A 16,503-nucleotide genomic window follows, 5' to 3' on the forward strand; every position below is an offset into this window, starting at 1 on the left:
TTTCAGGGCCACCCACAACGGACAATGGCGGTCTTGGCGGGCTAAGTAAACATGCGACAGTACGCATACTGCACCGAAAGGGGACCATACACGTGCAATATCCGATTACGATCGCATCCGTAAAGTCATCATTGTTCTTAATTGTACCTTTTTTTAGCGTTTTTCTTGTTTCTCGGCCAACAAACGCCAAGGAAAAACATGGTCAACGATTTGTCATCGTCCAATAATGCTCCTCTGTGAACAACCGCGGTTACAACTGGCCAAGTCGGCTCCTGGGAATGAAGGTTTACCGTGTTTCGCAAAACTATTGTCCCACCGATTTCGGTGATAAGAATCGATTCTTTAAATTATCCAATTAAACATTTCCGGTGTCACCGTGAGTTGCACGAACGGTGTAACGGAAATTTCAATCCACGGTTTGTCTAGTTTAATTATCTAAAATTTGTGAAGCATTTGTTTCAAGCCTTGTGTTAGAACAAATGCACTGGTTTATTATGAAAAACAATCTATTTTTGTCGAGCATAAGTAATCCTTACACGTTCCCGATGTTGATAAAAATCCAGCACATTTTGCTAACTCAAACGAATGATTACCAAACGTGGTTTCAAATCTTGGCATCATCGCCGAGATATCTCTGATTGATCTCACGTACGTTCTCATGCCCAACCTCAATTCACAAACGAGGCTCAACAATTGGTGATGAAGCTCGGTAAGATGGTAAGATGCAAATAATGTTAATAAACTTTGAATTTACGCATCAAAGGGGCCACGTTGAAATCGGAGTCACGTGTTGTGCATTTCCTTCTCGTGGCTCGTAAAGATCGTTAAATTAATTTGAAGGGTTGCCCATATGAGTATTTAATTCAGAATTCTCTTAAAACAACAGACTCCATTTTTGCATTGAATAAGGACTTGTTATTTTTGGTCAACCAAAACTTATAACGCATTACTGTATACTTATTTATTTTAGTTGTTGTATGTTGTATGTTGTACCATACCCGATCACTAACAAGTGTTTATACTTCTATCCTCCTCGTTTTGACGTACACCGCGATCATCTGCATCAGCCCACGTCCGGTTGAGGTGGATGGATCGTTTCGCAGCCATAAATCATCTGCTGATTTTAATAACAACGAACGGCGAATCCAACCGGCTGAAATGATGAGGGGTTTTAATTAATACACACACACCTGAAGAAACATACACCGCTGGCAGATGGACGGAACTGTCCGGTTTCCGAGGGACAGCTGAAGTCACACCCAGCCCAACGATCCACTTCCGGCGCGGTACGTGAAAATCTGGCTGTCTTCGGGCGACCATTGTTTGGTCAGTTCGAAGGTGTGTCGAATGCTGCCTGGCAAGTGGTTTGCTGAAGAGCGAGACCTACCGAAATCTAGCCAACCTCCGTTCCTGCAGAACCTTCGGCTCGCTGGCGCTATCAATCATTTCGGGGGCTGGAAGGAAGAAAGGAAATCCTGCCAAAATAAGGCAGCCGGACAGGCGCCGACGTCAAGCGACGCCAAGCCATCAGGTGTTGGCGGTCCAGGTCATGGTTTTCATTCTTCATTCGCCTAAAGAGTGTTGAGCGGGAGTCTTCGGCAGGTTGCCGAAATGGTGTACGAACGGTCGCAGCGCGCAAGATCGCGATCGTGATGGTGGAAAACAATGGGCGAGGGGGGAAAGAAAATCCCCATTCGCCATTATGACGCTGCCCTTGACTTGTATCTCCAAGCGGGAAAAAGATGGACCTGCGTTACCGCGCCTTCGGTAGGGCAGCGTTGTGATGTACTGGTTTACCGGCTGCATCCGTTTGGGCGTGAGGTGAAGCTGCGATCATATATGCGATTTATTGTCCACGTTGATGAGCAGCCAACGTTGCTTTACAAGGCACTACATTGTGTTGCGATTGCTTCGCTAACTGCACAGTGATGTATGTTTTATTATTTGTTGGGGATTTGAAATAAGACTACATTAATCTTAAAATGGTGTAAAGAATATAAAGTATTAATAAAAAGTTTACCGCGAGAGGTATATTTGGGAGTTCTTTATAATAAAGAGCAACTCATTATATGTTTATTTTTATGTATTCCTCATATTAAATAAGCCATTGATTGTAGACTTAGGCTTTAAGCATCATACTCAAATTTCAAATATGAACGTTGGAGCTCAATAACTTCGGACACATAACATTTTTAATGCTTTCAGTACAATCAGTTACTTATTTTCTTGCATGTTCTAACAAATTAGTTTAGTAAATTGACGGATCTAGTGAGATTCCCAAGCAAAGCGCTATTAGAAACATTACTACAACCCAAATAAACATTTGCTATTACTCATATTCGTTTCTCCCGAGTTCTTGAAGATTTCATATGTACAGACAAGCCTCCGCGTCCCCGCGGGTAGGCTATTGCTCAAGTGAATGAGCATAAAGATAAACATTTTATGAATGAAAAATTCCACCACCAGCTGCGCCACGATGGCTTACTTTCGGTTTCGAACGCTGCAAGTGCAGCAGCAACGTGGAGTGCAGTCATGCAAACGATACAAATGAAAAGAAACCACCGAGACGGACGGGGCTGTGAGCAGCCTGCACACTGACCACACATACAGACACGTGTGCGCCACCTACGATCAAACTGGAAAAGATCGATATCGAGCAGACCGCAGCGTGATCCCACCGGCCGGGCGTCCCGCCGTGCATTTGGGCTGGGAAACGGCGCAGCCCGATCGGTTGGAGGAGATCACCATTGTTTTCGACCGGGCGTGGAATGTGCCACACTCTTCCGGAGGTGCCACAACACCGGCCCCGTCTTTTGCCACCGCAAGCTGTAGCTCATTTTCAGCTCGTTTTCACATTTTCCCCCGGACCGACCGACCGGCGTCCGGACCCACCTTGCCACACTGGCACACAAAACGCGTCATAGAACCATCTAATCAACACGCATGCGCATGCGTTAGGTCGGTGGTAGCAGCAAGAAGCCCTCGACCGAAGGGTGCCGGCTAACCGACTGACTTTGTTCCTTAATCTTTCGATCTCGTAAAAAACGGCAAACCCCTCCGATGGTTTCGTTTTTGAGTTCGCGCGCAACACACAACACCGTCGGACGGCTAGCAACCGTTTTTCGGCACCCCCTCCCACAACGATCGGGGCCGAACGGGGCAAGGGAAGCATCCGACGACTCTACTCCACGGAAAACAAACACAGCCTCCGATCAGGTGGCTTAGTGCGGGTGGCACATCTTATAGTATCATTATTGTTTCGCCGCGTTCATTTGATGATCTTTGTTTTTTGTTCGTTTCCCTCTACATTTTTGGGCGGAAAAGCGCCATTAATCCAGGGGGAGGCACGAGGGTTTCCCGCGCAGGAACATTCGGAGGGAGGTGGCGGACTAAAGTGTATATAAAGAGGTACGATTTTCCGCCGCACTGAACAGTTTGAGCCTGGTGCTGAGTTTGACTAAAAGTAGCTCCGGAAAAAACGTCAAATCTCGTGAAAATATTATTGATCGTTGAACAAACGAACGTTGAAGAATAAACATGATTCAAGTAGTGAAATAAGATGAAAGTGCTGCGAAGAAATCTGTGAACAGTGTTCAAAAAGAATAATATATACAATAAACAAATTATAAAAAATATATATATAGGAGAAAAGTGTTAAAATTTTAAGATAAGAAGCAGCAATGAAAGTGTTGGTAATTTTGTGTGTGGTGTTTGCCAACCTGCTAACAGTGCGCACCGACCAGACCGATTTCAACCACATCAATTCGGATGGATCCTTTGCATTCGGGTAGTGTTTGAGTCGAATTTATGGAAAAAGTGGTTGTACAGTCTTACTGAAATGTGTATGTTTGTTTTCTTTTTCGTGTTTCACTCTCAATCGGCATCCTTGCGATCCGACAAAGGCTTAAGAATTCCGACACACCCGGTGCGCACTACCATACGGCCAGTGGCAACCCGAAGACCGTCGTTCGCGGGCGCTACGGAAGCCGTCAGCCGGACACGGGGCGTGTGGAGGAAACGGTCTACACTGCCGGACCGCGCGGGTAAGTGGAGGTTCCCGGAGCCAGCCAGCGGAGTGATTGTATGGTTTTTATTCCAACGAAGTGAAAGGTTTCCCAATGTTGAACTTGAATTTTATGGGATGAGCCACCGACCGAAGAACGCGGGCGGAGTGGAAGAGCGAATTACTAATTTAGCATTTATCACACCGTTAAAGAAGTGTAATTATTTTGAGGTCACAAGACAATTGTTCAACGGCGGGGGTGTGTGTAGCAGTGTCCGTGCAGAAAGAGAATTATAATTTTACTCCCCCATGCCAGTGGAAAATGGTTTAGACCCCCAAGGTGGTATCAGACCGTTCGAAACCCTGCCGACTTGTCCTTCGTTTGGTATGAGTTTTTAAACAGCAGTCCCATTGTGTTTAACTGTTTTATGCTGCTTTGGGTCCATCAAAGTCAAATTTAAAGTGGCATTGATGTGCAGAACCGATGCTGGAGGCGGCAGAATGGGTTAATCATTTCAAGCAATGGTGGCGATTTTGCTTTCCGAACCGTTTCGGCTAAATGTATGAAGGTGATTTACAATAGTTTATGGAATAACATCATGAAGAGTAAATAAAAGTAACTGTTATGAACTATATAACTGATTTAAAAAAAAAGTACAGATCAGAGAATTTTTTTTAGTTTGTAGAAATTTGGTTTTGAGAAATATCAAACTTCGTTTATACAACTCCACTTATGTAGATTTGGATAAAAAATGTTTAGAGAACGCATGGAAAGTTGAAATCTTATAGACCTTTTTTAAAAAAAATTCGCGTTAAAAAGACACGAAATAATCGAACCTTTAAACGGCTTCCTGTAACAAACTGTAAGGAAAGACTTCAACTCAAGAATAAGCGACGAACTCGAAATAATTTTTGAAATGTGCTTGATTGACTGACAATCGGGTTGTGTTATGAATTAGTAAATTTGAAATCATTGTAAGCAGTTGTTTGCACTTTTTGTGATTTAAGACGGTTGTTGAATAAACTAGTTTTATAGTTTTGCAGTTAATACCTTTTTATCCACAAAAATAAAAAGATTTATTATTTATAATATAAATTTTCCCCAATATTTCATAGTTTCCGTGCCCGTGGTCCCAAAATCCACCGGAAGCAGAGCCTCTCGCAGGTGCCAAGAGGGCCGGTAGGTACACCGGACGACCCACTGGCCGATCCGTACGACGATCCGAGCTACGACTTCCAGTTCAAGACGCGTAACTATCAGCGGCGCGAGGGTTCGGACAGCAATGGGCGGGTGAACGGGCTGTACACGTACATCGACGACGTGGGCGAGAAGCACTCGGTCCGGTATTCGGCTGGCTCGGGCACCGGCTACGAGGTGGCCAATCCCGTACCGGACGCACCGAACACGATCGCCTACGAGAGTCCGCTCTACAAGACGCACAAGCAGGTTCGCGGGAAGGTGGCGTTCGAGAGTGGCCCGAGTGGGTCCGGGCAGTACAAGTAAGTGTTGTGGAGGAGGCAAGAAGGCAATCATTAGTCAAACGATCGTTCGATTTACATTGTTTCAAGATTACTCTCCGTGGGACCCGACCAACGACGCTCGGAAACGACCGGACCGGACGGTGTAACCCGTGGTTCCTACTCCTATCTGGACGATAAGGGTGTGCAGCGTACGGTGCAGTATATTGCCGGGGCTGGCATCGGCTACAAGGTGGTGCAGAGCACTGTAGGTGCCGGAACACACCGGTTGCCGCAGCCCAACTTTGGCGTGAACCACGTCGAGCAGAGTGAAATCGGTGACAATAACAATCCGTCGTATCAGACGGCCCCTTCCGGTCCGGCCAGTGAGCGTCCCGGAGCTTCCGGAACCTACGATCATGTGGCGCGTCCTTCGGCGGGCGGTTACGATGGAGGACCATCCGGTCGCCCAGGCACGGCTTCCTCAGGTTCGTACGACCCTCCGACAGGGCCGTCGGGTTCGGGAGCGGGCTATCCGCCGGACGGTTCGAAACCTAGCGGACCAGCCGGTTACCCCGAGAGTGGTCGTCCCACGGGTCAAGGATTCGATGAGGAAGATTTCGATAGCAAGCGTCCTACGACAAGTTCGCCCACGGCGGGTCAGCGTCCCGGATCGTCGTCGACCGACCGACCCAGTGCCGACTCGAGCGAAGTGTCCCGGGAGAAATACCCACCATCCGGCGCATCGGACGATTCCGACCATGACGCAGGGGTGTACGGAGACGACAACATCATAGGCCTTGTGCCACCCAAGTACGATTTTGAAGCTTCCGGTCCGGGCGGTTCTTCACCGGGAGGTGCATCCGAGCACGAGCACGATTCACCTCTGTCCGGACCGTTCGATGTGGCCATCACGAGCGGCCCATCCGGACCCGCTCCGTACCCATCGTTCGGTGAGTCTGCACCGGGCACGAGCGCCTACGACTCGAACAACGACTTCGCCTCCTTTCCCGAGGTGACGTACGACAAGAAGAAGCTCGAGGACGACCGCAAGAAGGACTGGCGTGATTTCGCGAAGGACTCAACCATCATCAAGAACGTGGGCGACTGGTACGTGGGGCTGGCACCCGGTGCCTCGGTCCGGGCACACATCCAGAACATCGATCTGCTACCGTACGGTGGACGGGCGCCCTCGCCAGGAGATGCCCTGCGGCGGGACACGCAAGCGCAAGCAAAATCGGGCCCCGGAGGCAATCGGAAGCCTTATGATGGGCGGTAGGGACGCGGCAGGCGCAACCTTTTTCAACAGTTAGTAGGCTATTAAGCTAAGTGGAACAATTAGTGATGTAAATAAATTATTGCAAATGTGAAGAAATAATGGTTTGGTTGAGTTGGAATTATTTTCTTAAAGTAGTAAAGTAACACACTAAGCGACATGTTGTGAAAAATAACAAATTTATAATCTAAGTGTGAAGAAATGGAGAAATTTTATTCCGAAATGAAATTAAAATGCACATATTTTTGAATTTTCAATCCCAACAAGGCATTTTACAGACAAATATTACAATTTTTTATAAATTCTTCGTTCAATTGAATCAAATCATATCGTATTATGTGTAGATTTTACGAACACTCTAGAAATAGACCAATACATGCCATGGTATACTTTTTCTTTTTGCTTTTAGCAACCAGTTGGGATATATTGTGGATAGTTATCTGTATGATACATATTACGACTACTTGTACTACTTTAAATTTACTTCAGCTGATGAAATACTAGTTCAAATTGTCGGGTTTCCCCTGAATCAATCAATCAGCTTCTCTGTGCATGAGGTGAGGATCTAGTCAGCATGGGAAGCACATGGGAAGAATTGAGCAACAACTACAGAACACCAGAGCACCGGTAGCCGACAATCTTCGCCTGATCTGAGAGTGACGCCATGAAACAAATCCCACCCCGGTTCGGTCGATCATCATCTTTTAGCGCCTTTTTAACACCATTGTCAATTGGTCTGCAGCACCTGACAAATTGAATGAACATGCAACGGCTTCCCCGAAAACCCAAACCTCCCTCTGCAACGGAGGACGCCCAACGAGTACAAGCAAAAAGTAGCTAACGCGGTTCGATAATTGACGGCACGGTAATTTCATGCTCAACAACATCGTTGGGCGTGTTTGCGATGGAATGTTGTGTTGCTGCAAAAAAATATATCGCGCTTCATTTGAATACAATCGATCGCAGGAAGATGCTAACGGTGCACCGGTGTATGGGCAAAAAGTATGCAAATACGGTAAATACATCATAATCGATCAAATCGGGTGTAAAACGTGTGGAGCTAATTGAGGGGTTAAAAACATTTTCCTCTTTTGTACAAACCGTTGTGTTGTAGACATATTTAAATATGCTAATTAATTTAGCCGTTGGTCTCGATCGGAAGATGATGCTTTACAAACACCGATTCGTTTTTGTAATGTTTTTTGGTTCTTTTTGTAATGGTTCTGTTTTGTTTACTTGTACAGACAGTTTTCTGATGGATTTCGTTTTAGAATAAAAAAAATCTGAACTGTTACCTACAAATAGGACCTCACGGCCCCAGCACGTGGCTTGTTGGCACGATTAACGACAGTTTTAATGAATACAGTTATCTTTAATTGTTAGATGATAGCCTAGATGAAACAAGCTTAGTTCATCAAACATTGTGTGGATCGTAAATTTGTGTGATCCTTCGTCACAACGGCTAATTGTTACTAATTGTTACTAAAAGATCATTGATTGTAGATTAGTCGTGGATTTATTGAGATCCGCTCCCGTTGCATCCGCCGATAAATCAACCCCGGCGGGCAGTTTTACAACATTATAAGCTACCAGAATTACTGGAAGACATCCATTATCGCTCGCGGATGATTAGATTTTATTAGACATAAACATACGGTATCCCGGCACCGAGAAAGGCCACCCCCGCGTCTCCGGGGGAAGATGATCCACAAAGATTAATCGAGCGAACTTTCCCGCGAGGCGGAACTGACGGCAAGGTTTCGGTATCGATTCGATAGGGCACGTTTGATGCCATGGACAGGTAGTAAGTAGATGGTCGCCAGTCACTTGGAATTATAGGATGCCTGGGGCTAAGCCCTTGGTAGACCTGTGGTTTCCAAAGGGGAGCAAAATGATGCCAGATGCATTACTAGAACCGCGCGTCTTGTTTCGGTTGTGTTTGTGAGCATCACATGCGACGGAACCGGCTTTGAGGAATGCAAGATATCGTTAATTACCGGAGATGAATGACGAATCGCATCCAATACACTGCACTGCAGCTTTTCAGCCCTTCGGGGGAGGTTTTTTGTACCTTTTTTTCCCTAGTTGGTTATTGTAGCGGGTGGATCGATCGATGATCTGTCGCACCCATATTAATATGGCAAGGGCTTGTAATGACAATGCCACCATACCGGTTTCGCCGATATTAAGTCATACGGAGTGCGTCGCAGCATTGTCGCTAGTGTTTGCGTGAAGACGCTTGTTCTAGTGGTGACCGCGGAGTGATGAAGTAGACCAGTGTGCATCGATGTTGTTGAGTGACAGCTTATAAAAACACCTGACTAGTAGTTCCTTACCAACAGTTGTTTGTTCTGTGCTGGAACGAAGGGAAGTATCTCAAGGTGGTTAGGATGGTGCTTGGTCGTTTTGCGTTACTAATGCTCGCGGGAGCCGTAAGCCATGTCAACTGCTGGAACTCACCAAACACGTATTATCCAGGAGTAGGTGATAGAACGTTTGGAAGTAACCGAGGATACGGTCAGGGGAACGCTTTCGGTGGAGCATGGAATCAAGGACAATTTCAAGGAGGTATCTATCATTCTATGAAAAGTTGACGTCCCCAACGGTGATCAAGTTTAACATTTTTAGGATTTCCCGGCTCAGTAGATCAAGGGTTGGGCCCTGGCTTTGGGAATAGCCAGTGGGGTGGAGACGGTAAATCTTACGGATCTGGAGGAGCAGGAAGTGGATTACCCGGTTCTGGATACAACGGAGCTGTAGGTAATAATGGAGCACCTGGAAACGACAATGGGGCTGCCTTTGGTTCAGGTGAATAATGACAATTGCTTCGCACAGTGCTATCTTACTATCCTCTTCTATTACTTGTAGGTCAAGGTTTAGGGTTTGGAAACAATGGACAGTTTCCTACAGGACCATTTCAAGGAGGAAACTATGAAGGTAGGCTTCCTTTCAAAAGATCGATTTGTGCCATATTGGTAGTAACAAATCTCTTACATTGTCTCTGCGATAGGTTTCACTCCAGGGACCGGAGGTGCCACAGGTAGTGCCGGTTTAGGACCCGACGGATCCTTGGGTGCGCCCGGTTTAGGTGCTTATGGCGGTAGTGGTGGATCATCGCCAGCAGGAGGGTTTAATGGCGCAGGATCATCAACTCCCGTTACTAGTGGCTCATATGGAGGACCAGCATCTGGTCGTCCTGCAGGAGCTGGACCAGCGCAACATTTTGGAGATGCTGGGTTGAGTTCCGGAGGAGTGAGGCCAGAGGTTAAGGGATCAAATCCACCATCCAACGGGCAACAACCAACAAATATTCCTTCAGGCACTAAAGAAGTTGGTGCAGGAACAGGAGCAACAACAGGAGCGTCAGGTCCTGGAGCTGGAGCTGCTACTCCTAACGTACCTTTTACCGTTCCCGGATCTCGTCCTGGTGTTGTTTATTATGTGAACCCAGCAGCTATACCTGCATCGTATCCAAAGCCTTACGGTGCACCAGCAGGTTTTGGTGGTTATGGTGGTGCCGGTAGATACCCATGGCAAGGTACAGGCTATGTGTACCGAGTCCCAGTGGCCCATGTGAACCCCGATGGTAGCTACGGCTTTTCCTACCAAACGCCACATTCGACTCGGGAAGAGGCAGGTGATAGCAATGGAAACGTTGACGGAAACTATGGCTTCAACAACGATGGCGCGAAACATAATTTCTCCTTCAGTGCTGGTCCCGATGTAGATTTGCGTACAGGCTTTGGTAGAAACCCAAGTGAAATTGATCCAACCGACTTCGGACCGCAGTCGGTTCACTCAAGAGGCCGGGTGCCGACGTTTCTACGCAATGGTGCTGATGGTTGGGAAGGTACCATAGGCGGCACTCCCGTAACGACTGGAAGGCCTCAGGGTAACGGAGCAGATGGTCCCAGTACGACCAGTGGCGCAAATTCCTCAAACGGTCCTGATGATAGCACTCTTCGTGTGCTGGGATTGCCAACAACATCCCCCTCGACAGGTGGCTCAACACCACGTGATCAGACAGTACGGGGAACTACTGAGGCATATAGTAACCCTAACGCTGGCAATCAACTAGGTGTCGTACGTAATACTGCAACTGTTAGTCCAATCGGCAGTTCAAACGATCGCACAACATCAAGCGGAATCGATGAGGACGGCTTAACTACTCAGCAAGATACTGAAGACTCAACGGATTCAGTAAACAGCCTAAGAGGATCGTTTAATCAGGCTACCGATGGCTCAGATAGCCAAACCACTCGCCGTCCTCAACAGTCACCGATCGAGCAAGTGGTTGCTCGTCCAGAAAATGATCCGCGAGGTTCCTTCGCGAACAATAATCTAGGTGGTCCGAACGATTTGCAGTTTCCTGCGGGAACCGGTGTTGGGTTTCGTCCAACCGGTGGGAGCCTGGATGATCCGAATGGTCTAAGAAATAGAGCTTCATCTTCCTTGGGACCGAATGGCGTAGGGTCTCAAACGGCTGGCCCACGTCGGGATGGTTCGTACCCATTCGGATATCAAGCACCGGCTTCTACCCAACAAGGAGCCGCCAATGGAGCGGGCAATGTACGGGGCCCATTTGCGTATAACAATCCGGCGGGTCGTAACGACGGCTTCCGATCCGATGGTAGCTTTTCTGCGCCAAATGGTTTAGGTCCCGCAGGAGTTTCTCCTCCTGGTGGTGCCGGAGGAGTGTTGGGTGCTGGTGGATTCAGAGGACCCGGCTATGATGGAAGATATCAATTTGGTTATCGTGCACCTGACTCAGAGCGTGAAGAATCATCGGATGGTGCTGGTAACGTACGAGGATCTTACGCGTACAACAATGAGGCAGGAAGGAATGATTTACAGTACGTGGCGGGTCCTGGCACCGGATTCCGTCCAACGGGTGGAAGCCTTTCCGTTCCAAATGGACTCGGTGGAGCTGGTAACGGATTTGGATCTGGTAGTTCTCCAGGATCTGGTAATGGATTTGGATCCGGTGGTGCTCCAGGAGCTGGTAAAGGATTTGGATCCGGTGGTGCTCCACGAGCTGGTAATGGATTTGGGTCTGGTGGAGGCCTAGGAGCTGGTAATGGATATGGATCTGGTGGTGCTCCAGGAGCTGGTAATGGATATGGATCTGGTGGTGGCCTAGGAGCTGGTAATGGATTTGGATCTGGTGGTGCTCCAGGAGCTGGTAATGGATTTGGGTCTGGTGGTGGCCTAGGAGCTGGTAACGGATATGGATCTGGTGGTGCTCCAGGAGCTGGTAATGGATTTGGATCCGGTGGTGCTCCAGGAGCTGGTAATGGATTTGGATCTGGTGGTGGTCCAGGAGCTGGTAATGGATTTGGATCCGGTGGTGCTCCAGGAGCTGGTAACGGATTTGAATCTGGTGGTGCTTTAGGAGCAGGCAATGCATTTGGATCTGGTGGTGGTTTCAACAATCGGGGAGGATTGGGCGGGCCCTCTACCGTCACCAGAAGTCCCCAGGATGTGCTCCCATCTGGACGCTGGAATACTGGAAACGGGGCGTTTGCCACTACGAGCGGATCATTGCAGCCTGATAGTGCATCGACGTCGCGTAATGTAGCCGATGAAAGCACTACCGGAAACTTTGATGATACACAGCAAACCACAACCTTTGGTAATGGAGGACGTTTCTAAATATATGAGAATATTGTAACACAATAACAAATTAAATTTCAATCGCAGGAATGTAACAAAACTATTTAAATAAATTTGATCATTTTATTATATATTTTGCAACTCTTTGCGTGCTATATTTTGTTTACTATACAACACGATTGCGCAGGTCAAGTACAACGGACGAATTAACCGGAAGTGTCAAACCAACTGTCCCATCGCCGGTTACCAGAACTCTCATTCCGGTACACTCTGATGCTTGTTTTTCGCCCGAAATCAAATCGCAATACTCCCCCGGAGGAAGACATGTTTGAAACACTCCATCACGTGTCACGGTGCCGGTGTTGAAAACCGCAAATCCAATATTACCACGGCAGAATGCAAACGTGCCACTCGTCGTCTGCACATCGGTCAGTGGAGCGACGGCTGCAAAGTTACGAAAGCCTACCATCCGCCGAAATACGGGCCATCGATGTTCACAGATCCATCCGTTGGAACAGCTTCCGTCGGTGGAATTGAACCCGGGCGATACGATTTGCTCCAAGCCATCGGCGGGTGGTCCCTGGCCGGAGTCGGTAAAGTTGTATGAGCTCATTATTCGTGCAGTACTATAATCGGTGGCTAAGGTGAAAGCAACGGCTTGGATGTACTTTGGTCCATCCTTGAAGGTAAGAATTGAGGCACCACCAGCACCGTGTCCTCGTTGATTGTCATGGTTGTCCACGAACACCAGTGCCGAGTCAGACGGTATCAATCCGTACTGGGTAGAGTTTTCGGCCACCAGTGCTCGCAGTGCCGTAGCATCCAGTGTGCCCCGCAAGATGAGCCCGATGTACATTGAATATTTGAATTCTGTGACTTCCCCAAGGTAGGTGTATTGTGATCTGGTAGAAAAAGAATGATTTATTAGTCCACATCGATATTGTATTCACCTTCCGATATAGTGATACTTACGCCGTGATCGGTTCCTGCCCAAGATCTATTACTTCCTGATAAATAAAAGGGGTCGAAAATGGTGGAAACTCAAACAAACTATTGAGAGGATGCAGCCGCTTGTAGATAACTTCAAGATCGGTTGGCCACATATGTTTGCTGCCATCCATTCGGAAGCCGGCAACTCCGAGCTTAATCAATCGATTCATAAAGTCTACAATTCGATCCTGGACATAAGACTCCGTTTGATTTAGATCTGGAAGTCCGTCGAGTGCACAATTTCGAACCTCCTCCGCGTACTGATAGTTTGTGATCGTACATTCCGGATGAAAGTGTGTTCGATTGTACGGAACGCCTGGGTACAACCGGTTCTCCGGGTCACTTGGCGAGCCAGCCGTACCGTACAGTGGCACACGGAGCCCAACGGCTGCCATATGGTTTACGACCACGTCCACGTAGATCCGCACACCAGCTCGCTGACAGCGACGTACCATGGCAGCGAACTGATCTTCATTGCCCGATCGGGAGCGGATCTCGTACGAAATAGGCTGGTAGCGTTCCCACCAGGGACGATTCGGTGCGACAACATATTCGTTAACCGGTGACACCTGCACACCACCGTATCCGGCTGGACCAAGCACACGTTCGCACTCTTCAGCGATATCGGCGAATGTCCATTCGAACAGGTGAACCATCACCGTCCTTCCGGGATAGTAGTGGGGATCTTTTCGATTTCCACTAACATTTCTGCCACTCGCTTCAGCCGAAACGTTGGGAAGGATCGAAAGGTTGTCGTTTCCTCGGGAGAGTTGATTAGCACGATCTGAGGAAATGTTCGATGCTGCAATCGACGAAATATTGCTCCAATACTGAGGATTTGTGACCGTGCCAAGAGTCTTCGATAGTTGCTCTATTCGTTCTAGTCCAGAGCCGGGAACAAGGTTTACCAATTGGTTCCACCCACCGGATGAATTCAGAACCGGCTGTGAGGTATTTGTTGTAATCAATCTGAATGCATTGACAGAATTGTCCAGAGGAATCCATCGGCCCAAGTATCCACTCGAAAACGGACGCACCCAACTACGCCCGGTTGGAATCGACGGTATTGATGGTATCGAAGGAAATGTCGGTAATAGTCTAGCTTGGTTCGAAGTATTTGGAATATCGTTCGAGAACCTGTTTCTAAAACCATCGGCGACGTTCGTGAGTAACGAGCCGGATGGCAACACTCCACTGTTTCCTACACCGCTTTGATGAATTTGCGCTTGGAACGAGGCACTTCTTGCTGAAGGATTAAGCGATGCGTTGAACGGACTGTTTGAGTACCCGACGGCACCGCCATTTCCTACCGAAGGGACTGTGAATGGACCGATCTGTAACCCTATTATCGATTCGATATTGTAACGCGCAGCGATAAGAAACAGTAAAATCCAACCATGTGCCATGGTTTTGCGATGGTACTGACCCTCGTAGGTGATGAGCGGCTATTTTTATAGAAAACTAATGGTGTAACGTGCTAGAGGAATGTGTCGTTTAAACAGTTTGTGAAAAGTGCATACGCAGAACTGTTCGGAACAGAAACGGGACAAACAGAAGCAGGTGCTTGATGTTTGTTGTTGCATCTAATTTTCTCCCAATTGTTTGCTTTTTGAACAACTGCCTGATGATAATGTGTGCAGAAAACCAATAGTAAATGCTTGTGAGAGAAAAAATGGAGAGGTACATTTTGTAAATAAAAAGCTTGTTGTACGAAAGATAAATTGATTACAACAAAGTTGTAGTTGAATTTGTCATTAGTTATAGTCCCTGGTAACCGATAGCACTTCCAACAATAAGTGTACAAGATGTGTTCTAGAAGGATGAATATTAATGAAATTTTTCTTAAAATTAATTTGAAAATTTGAATCACTTTTTTGCATACTACACGTTTTTATAACTAAACAAAGCACGTGGTCAGTCGTGTTTCAAAATTGCCACAGTTGATCAATGACTGATTTGTTTATGTTGTCAAATTCACTACATCGTGCTGAAATGTCAAACTTTTCAAAAACAAAACAATACAGTCAACAAGCATTTTTCGTGTTTCTAGTGCCGCTCGAAACAATTCTCTCGTAAAATGGTTAGAAAATTGAAATTTCATGAGCAAAAGCTCCTGAAAAAGGTCGACTTCTTCAACTGGAAGGAAACACACAGCCAGCAAGAGTCGAAAATAATACGCAAGTACCACCTCCAGAAGCGAGAAGATTACACTACCTACAACCTGCTGTCCCGGAAGGTGCGCGAGGTGGCGCAAAAAATAGCGGAAATCGACCCGAAACACCCGTTCCGAACGGAGATGAGCGGGCTGATGCTCGAGAAACTGTACGTGATGGGTGTGATAGCGACCAAATGGGATCTGGAGAACGTGAACAACATTAGCGCGTCGGCGTTCTGCAGACGCCGGCTGCCGGTGGTGATGGTGCGAAACAAAATGTCGGAGAATCTTAAGCATGCCACCACGATGATCGAGCATGGGCACGTGCGGGTCGGTGTGGAGGTGGTAAAGGATCCGGCCTTCCTGGTGCCGCGGACGCTAGAGGATTTTGTGACCTGGGTCGATGGATCCGCGATTCGTAGACATTTGCTGGAGTATAACGATATGAGAGATGATTTTGAACTGTAATAAGGATGAAAGAAGAGAATAAATATTGTAAGCATAAAAATGGTAAACTTATATGAGATAATCAATAGGGAATCCGAACGATATGACACACTTTACCCCATCGCACAAATCGTTGTCGTAGACCATCCGAAAAATTTCTTTAAAGAATGATGGATATCTATCCGCCGATCAAACTATTCGTGTAACTGCAAATTTTGATAAGCTTCATGGTCTGAACATTTCTAAATCACCACCTGAAGAATGAAATACCTATTATGTGTAGTACCATGGGTTTTTATTTTTCACAACTTCATGTTATTACTTTGTTAGTTTAATTAGATTTTCTGCTACGGTGCGTTCATGTTGGAAATATCCGCTTTGTGTTTCAAGTGCGTTCGCCCAAGATTCTATTTTGAGTATACAAAAATAATACCGTCAGTCCAATAGTGCAAGTCCATGTTCCAAAGAAAGACGAATACCTGTGCTCGTTATACTATACCCTTCATTGACAGGGTAAAAGCAAGTTCATGATCAGTTTTTAAATTGGGATAAACATTGAAG

The 16,503-nt window shown here is 46.9% G+C and overlaps 4 protein-coding genes across 4 annotated transcripts; 3 read left to right on the forward strand and 1 right to left on the reverse strand.

The window, feature by feature from the left end:
- The first annotated feature begins 3,680 nt into the window (after nt 1–3,680).
- On the forward strand, nt 3,681–6,740 carry LOC131281614 (uncharacterized). The gene is made up of 4 exons (XM_058310956.1): nt 3,681–3,787; nt 3,903–4,043; nt 5,120–5,503; nt 5,573–6,740. The coding sequence occupies exons 1-4, from the start codon at nt 3,681–3,683 to the stop codon at nt 6,738–6,740; spliced, it is 1,800 nt and encodes a 599-aa protein (XP_058166939.1).
- A 2,387-nt stretch (nt 6,741–9,127) lies between these two features.
- Nucleotides 9,128–12,389, forward strand: LOC131294647 (fibroin heavy chain-like). The gene is made up of 4 exons (XM_058322692.1): nt 9,128–9,305; nt 9,384–9,545; nt 9,606–9,674; nt 9,748–12,389. Exons 1-4 carry the CDS (start codon nt 9,128–9,130, stop codon nt 12,387–12,389), a joined length of 3,051 nt encoding a protein of 1,016 aa, XP_058178675.1.
- A 127-nt stretch (nt 12,390–12,516) lies between these two features.
- LOC131294648 (alpha-amylase I-like) lies at nt 12,517–14,746 on the reverse strand. The gene is made up of 3 exons (XM_058322693.1): nt 14,491–14,746; nt 13,323–14,220; nt 12,517–13,252 (listed from the first exon to the last, which is right to left on the reverse strand). Exons 1-3 carry the CDS (start codon nt 14,744–14,746, stop codon nt 12,517–12,519), a joined length of 1,890 nt encoding a protein of 629 aa, XP_058178676.1.
- A 617-nt stretch (nt 14,747–15,363) lies between these two features.
- On the forward strand, nt 15,364–15,997 carry LOC131281341 (U3 small nucleolar ribonucleoprotein protein IMP3). The gene has a single exon (XM_058310667.1). It carries the CDS (start codon nt 15,418–15,420, stop codon nt 15,961–15,963), a length of 546 nt encoding a protein of 181 aa, XP_058166650.1. The 5' UTR covers nt 15,364–15,417; the 3' UTR covers nt 15,964–15,997.
- The last annotated feature ends 506 nt before the right edge of the window (nt 15,998–16,503 follow it).

This window comes from Anopheles ziemanni, chromosome 2 (assembly GCF_943734765.1).
Source record: "Anopheles ziemanni chromosome 2, idAnoZiCoDA_A2_x.2, whole genome shotgun sequence".
NCBI lineage: Eukaryota > Metazoa > Arthropoda > Insecta > Diptera > Culicidae > Anopheles > Anopheles ziemanni.

Excerpts from the sequence above, each read along its gene's own strand:
- LOC131281614 (XM_058310956.1), top strand. The coding sequence starts at position 3,681 with ATGAAAGTGTTGGTAATTTTGTGTGTGGTGTTTGCCAACCTGCTAACA. Across the intron at positions 3,788-3,902 it reads GATGGATCCTTTGCATTCGG|GCTTAAGAATTCCGACACAC; the intron begins GTAGTGTTTGAG and ends GATCCGACAAAG. Across the intron at positions 5,504-5,572 it reads AGTGGGTCCGGGCAGTACAA|ATTACTCTCCGTGGGACCCG; the intron begins GTAAGTGTTGTG and ends CATTGTTTCAAG.
- LOC131294647 (XM_058322692.1), top strand. The coding sequence starts at position 9,128 with ATGGTGCTTGGTCGTTTTGCGTTACTAATGCTCGCGGGAGCCGTAAGC. Across the intron at positions 9,306-9,383 it reads TCAAGGACAATTTCAAGGAG|ATCAAGGGTTGGGCCCTGGC; the intron begins GTATCTATCATT and ends CCGGCTCAGTAG. Across the intron at positions 9,675-9,747 it reads TCAAGGAGGAAACTATGAAG|GTTTCACTCCAGGGACCGGA; the intron begins GTAGGCTTCCTT and ends TCTCTGCGATAG.
- LOC131294648 (XM_058322693.1), bottom strand. The coding sequence starts at position 14,746 with ATGGCACATGGTTGGATTTTACTGTTTCTTATCGCTGCGCGTTACAAT. Across the intron at positions 14,221-14,490 it reads ACTCACGAACGTCGCCGATG|AACGAATAGAGCAACTATCG; the intron begins GTTTTAGAAACA and ends GCTCTGGACTAG. Across the intron at positions 13,253-13,322 it reads GGGCAGGAACCGATCACGGC|ATCACAATACACCTACCTTG; the intron begins GTAAGTATCACT and ends TTTTTCTACCAG.
- LOC131281341 (XM_058310667.1), top strand. The coding sequence starts at position 15,418 with ATGGTTAGAAAATTGAAATTTCATGAGCAAAAGCTCCTGAAAAAGGTC.